At 41.2% G+C, this 13,711-nt stretch overlaps 1 protein-coding gene and 1 long non-coding RNA gene across 3 annotated transcripts in view; one reads left to right on the top strand and one right to left on the bottom strand.

The window, feature by feature from the left end:
- Positions 1–8,803: 8,803 nt before the first annotated feature.
- The window catches only part of LOC106848173 (uncharacterized), an 86,226-nt gene continuing 81,318 nt past the window's right edge, over positions 8,804–13,711 (bottom strand). The window contains exons 2-4 of one of the 2 annotated variants that reach the window (XR_011501866.1): positions 13,058–13,161; positions 10,809–10,924; positions 8,804–9,237 (exon numbers count right to left, since the gene is read on the bottom strand). This is a non-coding gene — a long non-coding RNA (uncharacterized lncRNA). Of the gene's footprint in view, positions 9,238–10,652; positions 10,925–13,057; positions 13,162–13,711 lie in introns of those variants that run through there. The other variant, XR_011501864.1, reaches the window with a different exon arrangement.
- LOC123284080 (rho GTPase-activating protein 20-like) overlaps positions 13,562–13,711 on the top strand; it is a 28,449-nt gene continuing 28,299 nt past the window's right edge. The window contains exon 1 of the mRNA XM_070506364.1: positions 13,562–13,702. Coding sequence (XP_070362465.1) covers positions 13,562–13,702 — 141 coding nt within the window. The remainder of the gene's footprint in view (positions 13,703–13,711) is intronic.

Raw genomic sequence — 13,711 nt, 5'->3', positions numbered from 1 at the left:
TTACTCTTGTCCAGAAGTAGCAGAAGGATACCAATGTTTAGCAAAACTTTAAGGAGATTCCAAACATCATGGAGTAAAGTAGTCAAAACGTCGTATTCCAAAAGGACGCGCCATTGAAAAGACAGAACACAAGCACACACACAGAAAAATACCCCAGAAAACCTAAACATCAGGGCAGAGCCTTCTCTATTCCCTTCCACTGCTCCCTGTCTCCGTGGGACCTGACTGTTGGTGTAAGGAGAGAGGCTGCAGCTGGGGAAGGAAAGGGTGCCAAGAGCTACAGCCGTAGAAAGCCGGGTTTTTTTCCTTTTAACTTTTAGAGTGTGGCATTAATGCACAAGTTTTAAAAATGCAAGCAGTACAGAGTGGTATCAAATGAAAAGTACATTCTCTACCTGACCTCATTCCCCTCCTCCCCATTTCTCTTCCAGCTCCCAATTTCTAAACATTTTTTGTTCTGCTGGTGGTTATCACCGTACCTCTGAAATGTATGTTAATACTTCCATTTCTTGCTTATCAACTTTAGATAGTATCTATTAAAGACGAGAAACTTAGTTCAGATTCCTTTATCCATCCACTCCTAAGCTTTTCTGGTTACACTAGTTTGATTCTTCTGGTGGTTGTCTGTGATTTTAAAGAATATGCTTAAACTCTGTATTTTGCCACATCGATTTTAGATAGTGTATCTCAATTCTTTGAGAAAAAATCTGTGTCTGACATTACCTTCCACATCTCTCTGCTGCTTTAACATTCAGACGCTCATTTTTTTCATTATTAATGTTAGTATTAGATTATCTTTTATAATTATCTTCCAAGTTTTGTTTATATGTTGATTCTACAAATTGAAATACCTTTTACATTATTCTAATTAGTAAACTACTCCTTAGTGAAGAGAAAAATATTTACTATTGAGGAAAAAAGGTAATCGTTAAAACTGCAAGGTCAAGTGGGATTCCTAAAACTCAATCTTCAAGACTTTCTATTAAATTATTAATGTGGCCAATCATGCCCTTAATTTCCAAGAAATCTTTCTCCTTCTTTGGTTGTTCTTGTTCCATAGCTACCTATTCTTTCACTTCTTGACTCTGAAGATATTAGGTGGGTTTTTTTTTCTTTTTAGATTTTATTTTTTCCTTTTTTCTCCCCAAAGCCCCCCAGTACATAGTTGTATATTCTTTGTTGTGGGTCCTTCTAATTGTGGCATGTGGGATGCTGCCTCAGCGTGGTTTGATGAGCGGTGCCATGACCGCGCCCAGGATCCGAACCAACGAAACACTGGGCCCCCTGCAGCGCAGCGCGCGAACTTAACCACTCGGCCACGGGGCCAGCCCCCTAGGTGGTTTTTTTTGATCAATTATTTTTTTCTGTTCTCTTAATTATCTGTTTTCTTCAAGAGTCAACTGTCATATCTATTCCACTTGGACCTTCTCATTTTTGCTGTTGGTTTCTTCTAAATTTTCTGGGTTTTTTCCATATATATTAATGATGATCAGTGATGATCAATATTGGTAGTGTGATTTTCCATTGTGGTGTCAGACCTCGCCGTTGACTAAAAAGATGGATGGCAGGCTTATGTACATGTAAACTAGGAATACTACTTGAGAGTACATTTAGATATTTTATCATGTGTTTTTTTGAAATTTGAAATTGATTTTTTGAAATTTGAATTTTAAGTATATGGCATTAAAATATCATTTATCTTGTTTACTTAGTTTTTTGGCACACCCTCAATTTTTTTGTGCCAGTCTTCACTCGGTCACTCCAGTATCTGCCTTGGACCAAGGGCCTGGAAAGTTAAATGTAATTTCCAGGGACGGTCAGCAGAGGACAGCAAAGGGTAGTGGAGCAGGTGTTCACTGCCAAGTCCTGGGCATCCCTCTCTTTTCCCTCTCTTTGTGGGGGTCAAAATCAATTCGCAGAGGGTAGAAGGTCCAGAGTGCCAGAATCAGGAAAGAAATTACTCACATGTTGGGGATCCAGCTGAAGAAGCAGTGGAAAGCTTTAGCCACAATTCACAGCCTGGTATCTGTCACAGAGACATGGACAACTAGACATCAGGAGGTCAATCAGCAGTCAGAGCACTTTCACAATCCTGATTGCTCCTCCCCGCCCATCTAAATCCCCAGGTCTGGGTCTTGAAAGGGACAAGGGTCTACTTTCCACCTTGGGAGCTGATGCAAACTTCCTGTCTGAGAGATGGTCCATGCTACCAGCAGGGGCTAAGGGCTCCACAAGCAGGACAGGGCAGGACAGATTGAGCGGGCTCTGGGCACCAACTGCCGATGCTGACAGTTCATGAAAACCCTCAGATACATGCCAGTTAAATAATTTGGGAGCCAACCTCAACATACTATGGCTTCAAATCTTTTCCTTCCCTCCTCCAGAGGGCAAACATTGTTTATTGTGGAAACATTTTATGACTTTGAAATTAACAAATTTGATTCTGTGAATTGTTACGTATGCAGCTCTCAGTTAACTTTACCGAGCCTGTTTCTCCACCTGTAAACATGGAAATAATGATTCTTATCTCAAAAATCTGCTTCAAGGAAATGAGATGATGCACATAAACTGCCTGGCGAGGAGCTTGGCAACTTGTGGCTCATCGATATTACCACCTGTTCTCTCTCCCTCTCTTTGGTCATGGAAGAATACCCATGGAAAAAAAAAAAAGAATACCAGTGATATTGCTTTGCTATTTTTGAATATCTAGTCTCACTGTCTCCTATAAGCATAACTAACAAGATCTGAGGGATTACTGTGTTAGGTACCACACTAAGTTTCCCGTGTATTATCTCATTTAATTCTCATAACAACCTTGTGGAGCAGGTACTTTTATCATCATCTCTATTTCACAGATGAGGGCATTGAGGCTTTAAAGTGTAACTGGTTTTCCCAGTGTCACGTGGGTAGTAAATACTGAGGAGGGATTCAAAACCAGGTAACTGGATTCCAGACCTCGAGCTCGACTCTATACAATCTATTTTCCAATATAGACATTTAATCAAAGATTTAAAAATCTAAAAGAGAAAATAGAAGAAAGAAAATAGTCTTGTCTTTGTGACGTGCTTAATGTTGGTATTATTGGCATAGGATCACCTTAGACTAACTCTTGTATTTGATATTTAGGGTGAAAAGCTCAGTGTTCAATGAAATAAAGGCAAACAGACTCTGTGACTGTTATTCCATTTAGAGCTCTTTCATGAAATCAAAAGAAATACCAATGGCGTTTTGGAAGAAATTAAGTGTTAACCGTTACATGTAAAGATAACTATCACATAACTGAGGAAAGCTCCCTTGATCTTTCTAAGAAAAAGTTTTCTCTCCTCTGCTTCATTACAAGGGGAAGGTGGTGTCAAAGCAGCACTTCTTTCTCAATGAATCCTAAAAAAACAGTCCCTCGCAATCCTGGTTTTATATAAGAATCACTCAACAAGCTTTTTTAAACTACAGACCTTCCGGATGTGATGAATCAGGACCCCTGGGGAGGAGCACCTGAAAAGCTCCCCTGGGCGATTCTGATGCCTATCACAACTGATCGTCAGGAGCTGGACTCTAGAAGCAGAGAAGTTTTCCTGGCCTCCAACCTCTCTGGACGGGAGAGGCTGAGAAGGGCAGACCATCAGGGAACTGGAGGAGGTGCAGAGATAAGTCCGCCGACGTTTCTTACCTTCAATAGACTTGGTTGGATGCGTGATGGGAGGCCAGAGAGTATTGCCCAATGAGGCTCTGTGGTTCTAAACACAGTCAAGCATGTCCAGACGAGCTTCGTCCCTTTCAAAGTGGGGAGAAGTCTCTGGAGGCCACTGTCATTATGCCACTTCCATGCTAATTTGGTTTTGAGAGGCTTTAACGAGGTCCCAAAAGACTAAAAGGACCTGTACTTCTGGCCTCTATAGACCTTTCCATGCTTATTTCATTTCCCTGTACCTTCTGTTAGGGTCTGAAATCGAGCAACTATTTCACATCTCTGGAACTTCATATCCTTGAATTCTCCTCTTCCACATGAAGAGCGAGACATCTCCTCCCGACACCTACGCCCTCCCCTTCCCTTCTCTGCCCTCTCCTTTCTCTCTATTTAATTCCGAATTATCCTTAAAGCTCATTTCAAATGAGCTCTTCAAAGAAGCCTTCCTTGCCTGCCCTCCCCACAACTGAAATCGGGTGTCAGGTCCTCTTTTCATTTCCCAACTCACTCTCCAGTCTTTCTCTACGGCACCCACCAGAGTCTGGCCTTCCACGGTGAGTGGTGGGACCCTTCACTCCATTTGTGTCTCCCCCATTCACATCTAGGTCATGTGGTTTTGTGAGAGTTGGTGGGGTCCCTTTTGCTCTCTGCTCCCGGTCCTAGCCAAGTGCCTTTTTCCTGGTACAGGTTCAAACACTGTTGAACGAATGAAGTCAATGAAAGACAGACTGTTTTAAATCATCTTTTTTTCCTCCATCTGTGGCAGAAAACAATTTCATTCCTTCGTTCAATAACATTTTCTGAATTCCTCCAATGTGCCAATGCCAGTGAGAGTTAAACGATAAATCAAATACAGACTCTTTCCTCGAAGTCCTTAGAGACTAGTGTGGAATAAAAGATATGTATTCAAATAACTGTTAGAGGAGCCTATAAGGGCAAGCGCAAATTTGTTAGAAGGATCAAATTTCAGTCCTCCATAGTTGTCCAAGGAAACAGACCGTCCCTGTGAGAAGAGGTTAGAGGGTCACTCTCACTCTGCTGTGTGACCTCCCCAGGCAGCCGGAGTTGAATCCTTTGTGCTACATCATGGCTGCTTGGCTTCAAAGGATCTCACCTATCTGGGCAGCAGCCTCTTCATTTATAAAATGGACAATTTTCTAGTAGGAAGAAAACACTATCTTCACATAAAATGTTTTAGCAGACTATGGTAGGTTCCATAACACTGAAGAAGATAGACAGATGGCAAATAAGCACATGAAAATATGTTCAGCATCATTAACCGTTAGGGAAATGCAAATTAAGTCCACAAGGAGATATCACTACACAGTGTATCAGAAATGGCTAAAATAACAAATGACAGCACCAAAAGCTGGTGTGAATGTGGGGAAACTGAATCACTCAGACGGTGCTGGTGAGACTGTGAAATGGCACAGCCACTCTGGAAAACAGTTTGGCAGTTTCTTAAAAAACAAAACACACAGCTACCATGCCACCCAGCAATTGCATGCCTGGGCATTTAGCCCAGAGAAATGAAGATTTATGTTGACACAAAAACCTGTACACAAATGTTTGTAGCAGCTTTATTTGTAGTAGTCAAAAACTGGAGATAACCCACAAGTCCTTCAACAGTTGGTTAAACAAACTGATATATCCCCATCAGGGAATACGACTAAGAGATACAAAGAAATGAACTGTGAGTACCTGCAACAATCCAGATGAATCTCCAGTTTTGCTGAGTGGAAAGGAGCAAATCCAAAAAGGTCACATACCGTACGATCTCACTTATGTAACATTCTTGAAATGGCAACATGACAGACGTGGAGAACAGAGGCGTGGTTGCCCAGAATTAAAGAGGTGGTAGTGGCGGGAAGGAAGTCTATGTGGCTGTCAAAGGGGAAGAGAAAGGATCCTGTGGTGATGGAAATGTCCTGTATCTTGACTGTATCAATGCTACTATCCTAATTATGGTATTGTACTATAGTTTAGAGAAATAGTACCATTGGGGGAACCAGGTAAAAGGTTGATGTAATTTCTCTGGGTTGTTTCTTACAACTTCCTGTGAATCTACAGTTATCTCAAAGTAAATAGATTAATTTTAAAAACTCAAAAGATGGAGGCAAAACCAGGGAAACAGATATGTCAGTTTGTCAGTTATGGCATGCGCCTTAGAACCCTGATGTCATAATGGCCAGAGATCTTGACAACACCAGAATCCTCAGGCTCCAGGGCCTAGTTTACAGTGCTCTGCCAAGTGCTGTAGACGTGCTCGATAGTCAGTGCCAAGAATTGAAGAAAACAGGATGTTTTCGTCAATCAAAAAGCGTTTTGAGCTTTCAGGTGGTCCTTCAAGGCTTCACGTCAGCAGGTAGTCTTTTAATATACTACTCTTGATCGTCCAAAGGGACTAGCAGTCACAGGAAGTGTTCTGTTTTGTTTCTCCTAAAACATGGGAACTGATTCTTACCTTCAGCACTGGTTTCGTGAAAAGCTACTCATGTTCACAAGGTTCAGTGCTGCTGAGCACAGAAAGCAGGCTTTACATACTCAAGGGAGACTCTTTCTTGGCTCCAGAGAGAATTTTCTGTAGATCTATGACAATATCTCCCTATTTATGAAAGAGTTTTTGTGTCCTGTGAAATTTAGTTGTTTTACCTTTTATGACCAAAGAGTCATAGCTTAGAGCTTAGTTATAGCTCAACAAAATAATATCTAAGACCCTGTGGTGTTTAGAAACTTTTTGATGTTTCCAGTATTATTTGCTGATCTTTGAGAATTTACCCCAAAAACTTGAATACTGATTTAGATACGATTGGAATCAATTTTCCAGAATCTTCAGTTATCTAAATTTTTATGTTAACATGAAACTAAATTGTAATTACTTTTTCACAAATCTCCAGATCACTTTATTTTATCTGTCTCAGGCCACAAATTGTCCTGGGTTTTTGGGGTTTTCGTTTTCTTTTTTTTAACCTTCTTGTAATATTCTCAACCTTTGGCCTCTTGGTTCTCCCTTCCCAACAGCTGGTGGCCATCTTTGCTTTGCTGCTGTCCCCTTTTCCCCACCTCTAAGAGTTGGCATGCCCCGGGGGAATGTCCTTGAAACTGTTCTCCATCTACCTCAACTCCCTGTGTGACCTCATCTTTTTTAATAGCTTTCTGTAATTTGGTCACTTGAATTTGAGCTATAGAGTTCTGTCTTGGGGATCGAGGCTAATTTTTAGTGTTGTGTTAACCTTGACCTTTGGCACAAAACTCTATCAGGTATTTGATGGGTGACTGGTTGTCCTGTGGTGCTTGTTGCGTTGCAGGGAAAGCGCTTCTGTTGAGGTGGACACCCACAGTGAAAATGCTACGTCATCTGAGAGTGCCGGCCACACCCTGCTGATCCACGGCCCCGTGGAACTCAAGAGAGCCTGGAGGAGGCAGAAGCGGCACCTCTTCTTGCTCAGCGATCTGTTGCTGATAGCTAACAAAAAGTACGTGTACACTACAGGCTCCTGATTATCACCAGATTGCGTTTTCACCAACCCTTACTGTAGGAAAATATTAAGTGGTTTTCTTCTTTTGCTTTTGCAAATGTTTTGATCCTCCCTTTATTCAACAAGTATTGACAGAGGTCTTATTCTGTGCCGTGTCCCTGTAGAGAACACGATTGAGAATGTGACAGGCAGGGTCTCTCCTGCCTGGAGCTTCCGGACGGATGATAAAAATAAGAGGAGGGAAATTACACATTGAAGTTAGTGCTCCTCATAAGAGAGAGAAGAGGGTACCATGTGGAGAAGAAAATGGGACCATCCTAGAGAGGGGCTGTCTATGAAGGTCTCTCCGAGGTGGCAGCATTTAAACCAAACCTATGGGGTGAGAAGCAGCCACATTCCTAGACTAGGTGGCTGAGCCTTCTAGGGTGAGGGACCAGCAGGACTCAGTGGGTGCAACTCAGCCCTCTGGAGGGAGGGGTTCAGGAAAGGCTGATGTGACTGGAGCCTGCAGTGTGGGGCGCAATATCAGGTAAGATACTGTGGTCAGGGGTCCAGCCACACAGGGTCTCCACAGGCAACAATAAGGGTTGAAATATTATGCTGAAGCATATTTAATTAAGCAAGTGACCATATCTGGTTTATATTTTTAGCATATTGTTCTGCCTACTGGTAGATAGCGGATTGGTGGGTAAGCAAGAGTGGACACAGGGAGACTAGTTGGGGAGGCAGTGGTTCTGATGAAATATGACAAGGACTCCATCTTGGGAGTGGCAGTGAGAAGAGGCAGCAGACAGATTTGGAATATATGTTGGAGACAGAACCAATTGGGCGCACTTTCTTCCCAACCCTGGACACAAATGTAACCAATATCCAGCCTAGAACATGGTAATTGCTCAATTAATGTCTAACGGTAGGTGGATGCAAGGTCATCTGTTTACTTGCTTCATCTCTGTTTTCATGATTTATGAAACACCATAAAAGACAAAGAATATTTCACCAAACAAATTATCAAGAAGCTTTTTCATTACTAGAGAAAACGAAAACTCTTTTCTTGGCTGCCCTCCCCGCTAGCTCTCAGTTAGTTACGCCATGTCGTAGGTAAGACACGCAAGTACTGACTTTGCGAAATGCTATATTTAATCTGAGCGACGTTAATACTAAGAAGAATGATTTATCAGAAGTTTTTTCTGTCAGGAATTATGCTGAGGACTTTAGGTACCGAATCTTGTCTGATCCTTGCAACTACCCAGTGAGATGGGATCATTTTCCTTATCTTATGGAGGACCTTGATGCCCAGAGGTCTGCTGCCTTTCCCCAGGTCACCACCTTAGCAATTAGTGGAGTCCACGTTTGAAACTAGGTCTGTTAATTTCAGCACACAGGCTGTTACCCAACCTGTGGTGCTGCTGCCTCTATTCTCTCCTTTGTCTGGATTTCACAGAACACGCCACAATCACCTAGTTTCTCTCTCATCCTTGAAATCAACCTTTCCTTTGTGGTGAGGAAATGGCTAACTCTCATCCTGGTGAGAAATGGAACTGAGAAACAAATGAGAAGTCTAGCTATCAAAAAAAAAAAAAAATCAGAGACCAAAATAAAGATGATAAAATATATTTAAGATGAGTGAAATTGCCTCCAGATGTAGGCTTGGGGACGGCGATGTCATAAAGAGGACAGAGAGAAAAAGATTCTGTCCAGGGCTTGGCATGAGGTCCATTCAAAGCACTCTGCTCCTGATAGATGGAATGAGGCATTATTTTAAAAAATGTAGACTAGTTACCAATCTCTTTATTTAACCAAGGTTAGTATAGGAAACTGAAATTTCTTGGATGCATTCTTGGGACCACATGAGGAGCATCACAGATGGCTTGTTTAGTTTCCCCAATAGCCCTCCAAGGCAGGTATTGTTATCATCTCCAGGCTTCAGATAGGAAGACAAAGACTGAGGAAGGCTCAGGAACTGGCCTGATGTCATACACAGGAAAACGGTGGGAGAGACTGCACCGCAGGTCTGCCTTCATCCCAAGGCCATGCTCTTCCTGTCACACCATGTTGTATTCCTCCGTGCTCAACCTGAGACACACAAAAGCAAGCAACCACAACACTCATCTCCTGCTTGTCAGGACTTTACAGACCACTCACATTCAATTTTTAAGGGGAATACGTTCTCTTTCACTTTTTTTTTCACCTTTGTAATTATTATAGTATTTAGGAGAGTAGGAGACCTTTGTTTTCCTACCAGAAGCCACTTGTCTCAGATACTGCTAACCTCTGAATGGGTCTGATAGAACCTACAGTACTCTGCTAAAAACATTTTATATTGATACAGTGTTCTTTTCTCCTAGCAAATTGCATCCATTTAAGAGCTGAATTTTTATTTTGGTTGGTCCATTATCACAAAAGATGTCCAACATTTTTCACATACTGCTTTTGAGATAGCTCTTTGTGTCTGCTCAAAGGTTTTTCATGATGTGACACAATCTGTATCAATTTATTTAATCATATTCTTGTTTATGAGACTCAGTTCCTGAAAGATTACTTTTATATACTTTCTACATCCATTGGGAATGTTAGAAAGCATAGGTGATCTAAGGCATTTGATTTGCTTCATAAGACCTTGATATAGAGAGAGCATAGATTTTTGATAAGGTAACTGTCTTAATCTGATCAGGCTACCAAAACCAAATATCATCGACTGGTTGGCTTAAACCACAGAAATGTATTTACAGAGATTCATTTATTTATTATTAGTGCTTCAAGTGGACCTCATGCCAAGCCCTGGACAGAGTCTTTTTCTCTCAGTCCTCTTTATGACATCACCATCTCCAAGGCTACACCTGGAGGCAATTTCACTCATCTTAAATATATTTTATTATCTTTATTTTGGCCTCTGATTTTTTTTTTTTTTTGATAGCTAGACTTCTCATTTGTTTTTCAGTTCCCTGAGCATTCTGTTCCATTTCTCACCAGGTACCAAGCAGATGAGAGTTAGTCATTTCCTCACCACACAGGAAAGAAATTTATTTATTTACAGAAATTTATCACGGTTCTGGAAGCTGGAAGTCTGAGATGAGGCTGTGAGCAGGGTTGGGTCCTCGTGAGAGCTCCCCTCCCGGCTTGCAGATGGCTGCCTTCTCCCCATGGGCTCGCATGCCTCTCCTTAGTGTGTGCCTGTGGAGAAAGAGCTCTCTCTCTTCCTCCCAATCCTACTGGATTAGCACCCCACCCTTATGACCTCATCTAACCTTAATGACCTCCTATAAGCTTGATCTCCAAAAACTGACTTGTTGGCTGTTAGGGCTTCAAGGTATGAATTGGGGGGTGGGGGGTGGGGGGTGGGGTGGGAGTTGGGGACACAATTCAGTCCATAGCAGGAAGCAAGCAGTACTCAATGCTGCCACCTTGTACAAGAGTTTACCACAGTTTTTAGAAAGCTGGCTACTAGATCATTTCCATAGTAAACATTTGGGTACATTCGTGATTACTGTTCATATGAGAAAATTTATTTATTTTTTTCCCACAAAGAAACAACAACTACAATGAAATAGCCACCCGCAACAAGCCGCTTCTTTCTTTTCTGTCATGCCTCCCTCTCAGATGGAGGATTGTGTTATGTCCTGGATCGATCTGTTCAAGTTAATCACCTGAGTTTAGTGCCTGCTTTTTCTGCTCAGGGAAGGGGGTGGAGTGACTTAGGTTCCGTTTTTCCTCAGTGTGTCTTGAGGCTTCAGTTGGAAACTCTTTCTTCTCCAGGTTGATGCTACAGAAACCGACACAAAGGGAGTAAACAGTTGACTGACTGCTGCATAGATATTAGTCAGACTAAATGAACTTCAGTTTGTGTGTAATAATAAAGGGGATTTATATGTTCTTTCTTCATGAGGAAATTATATTTCTCCAGTTGTGCTGGATATTAATAACAGTCCGTGGAAATTGTCTGGAGATTTTTTTCATTTTTTTCATACTACATTAGAAACTTTGGTTCTCAAGAATTAAAGTCAGATGGGACCTTTGTTAACATTTTTGATATTCATTAGAATGCTAAATAAGAAGTTATTTTTCAAATGAAATTATGCCTTGTTTTTTTAAACAGCATCTACTTCATAAGATACTAATACTCGTAGAGGCCCATGGAGAATGTACAGAAAGGAAGAGACTGTACTTACTTAGCTCACACCCCCCTCAGACATCTCTGTCCTCATATTTAGTTATTAAAGAATATAGAAACAACGAAATCAAATTTTGTTTAGGTCAAAAGATGAAGATGACTATTAGCTTATTATCAGTGGAATTACAGAGATTCTTGCAAAAGATACCATGACCCCTACTCCCAGCATCTAAGGGAACACCTGTGCCTTAGAATGAGTGGAATCTCCCTAGAATCTGTGACTTTCCACAGTTCACCGGGGCTCACGCTCCCGTGTCCAAGTTGAGGTAGAAGAAAGCGAGAGGGATACCATCATCTCAGCAGATCGATAGTAAGGGCCCACGCGGTAGAAATAAAAACTGCCTTTTTCCTCCTGCTCCTTTTGAGCCAGTTTACATAAGGTTCATCTCTTCTCATTTCTACTGAGATAATCTGAAGAGTCAGTCACTGAGAGCAAAGAAACGCGGTGCGATCTCAGGAGAATCCACTGTAGTACAAGCCTTTGTTGTAATACATTTTCAGTATTTCCAGGCTAGCATTTAGCTTTCTTGATAGAATGTCAGGAGATTGATCCTCTCACTCTCAAACGAGAGAACAATGCCGTCAGAAAGCCTGATGGCTGTGGGGGAAGAAAGGAGGCTGAAGGTAGGAACGATGAGGAGGGCACTACATGGAACTGTCCAGGTCAGCACTCATGGAGGCCGAGTGGTTGTGAGCATAGGCTCATGACTTACGCTGTCTGGCTTCAAAGCCCATCTCTTGCTTTTGGCAATTTTCTTAACTTCTCTGTGAGTTTCCTCATCTATAAAACGGAGCTAATAGATATATTGGATTGAGGATTAAGTGAAGTAATGTTTGTAAAATATGTAGAATAGTGCTTGGCATGTGGTGGGAGCTCAATAAATGTTATAGGAGACTGAAAACCATACTCTGGGCTTTTGACAACTCCGTGGTTTGGTTTCAAGGAAGGGAATAATCTTGGGACTTTATGGAACTTTGGAGAGAATTATTGAAATGACTTTTTCAGGTGAATGTATTTGGAATTTTCCACACAGTACCTTAGGTGTCTCTACATATGGACATCTACATTACAAAACTTTTAAAATCTGTAAAAACAGGTAGATACGTGTCTCTCTTTCCTATTGGCAGTATAATATTTTTAGCTTCGTAATGCTTTTAGAGTTACGATCTAGAACAATTATTTTATCTGGGAATTGACAGTGTTTCACACAAATCTTCAAATACATCAACATAGGGTAAAAATGTGAAATAAATGTATAAGAAGCCACCTGTGTCACAAGGCGTATTTGCATTCACTGTGCCCTAACGTTTGAATCTAGGTCATCCTTCAGGTAGGCTTCCTGTAGAATTATTTTCGTTTCATAAATCCCATCGAAGCCTTTTAGCTTTAACTGTCCCATGAGTCAGCAGAGTCTTAGGGGTTTTGGAACCTGAGGTGTCTTGGATCTCATTTCAGCTTTAGCGTTTCCACATGTGGTTCTGAATAGGAGGCAATTCCGAAGTGGCATGCCCGTGTTCCCTAGGCATCCTTCAGAGGACTTGTACCGTCTAAATCTCAGGCTCACCTGAGTGTTAAATTTGTGAGTTAACCGAGAGATATGGTGGTTTCCATGTCAGAGGTCAAAGGAGATTAGGAAGAAACCGTCAGAAAACCATTTCACTGCTGACAAAGTCAATCACCTTCTGATCCCTCAGAGATAAATGGGAAATATCTCCATGACTTACATGTAAGACCTCCTGGGCACTGACGTGGGACCAATTGATTGATTGATTGATTTTTAAGTTGAGTTCAGTCCGCGCGCTAACAGTTTTTCAGTTTGATCCGGAACCTGTTAGAAAATGGTATGAATGAAATCTTAATAAAGGAAATTTAAAGTAACCTATGCTTAAACGCTAGAAAATCCTTTAAAAAATTAAGGCTGAAAATGTATTTTAAATTCCTCTGATCCAAGCTTTGTGCTGTTTTAGTCTGATTCTCAAGAAAAAAATTGTATAATTATTTTTATAAATCATGTATCAGGTATCTTTGTTCAGCTACGCAAATGCTTTTTAAAGTAAGCAAGACATGAATGAATAATAAATTAATTATAATAATAAATTCTTAAGTAAATAAAATGATATATGTGAATATAATAACAAATATAACAATAATAAATGAATAATAAATGAATTAATGGTTCTCTAGAAAAGCTCTAAAATGTAGAGTATGGTCCGTACTCAATACTCGACATGCAGAAAAATGGCTATTTGCTGCCATCGAGGAAGTGTTTTCAGGGCCTTCCTGGGCCAGGTGTCACTCAGCACACACTTTGTAAAGACCCATCCTACCCCTGGCTGTGCCGTGCACAGAGGGTCGCAGAGCTAAAGGAGGCACGTTGC

This window comes from Equus asinus, chromosome 3, assembly GCF_041296235.1.
Source record: "Equus asinus isolate D_3611 breed Donkey chromosome 3, EquAss-T2T_v2, whole genome shotgun sequence".
In the NCBI taxonomy this organism is placed as follows: domain Eukaryota; kingdom Metazoa; phylum Chordata; class Mammalia; order Perissodactyla; family Equidae; genus Equus; species Equus asinus.
Note: the sequence above shows the minus strand (reverse complement) of the source record. Positions and strands in the feature narration are given on the sequence as shown.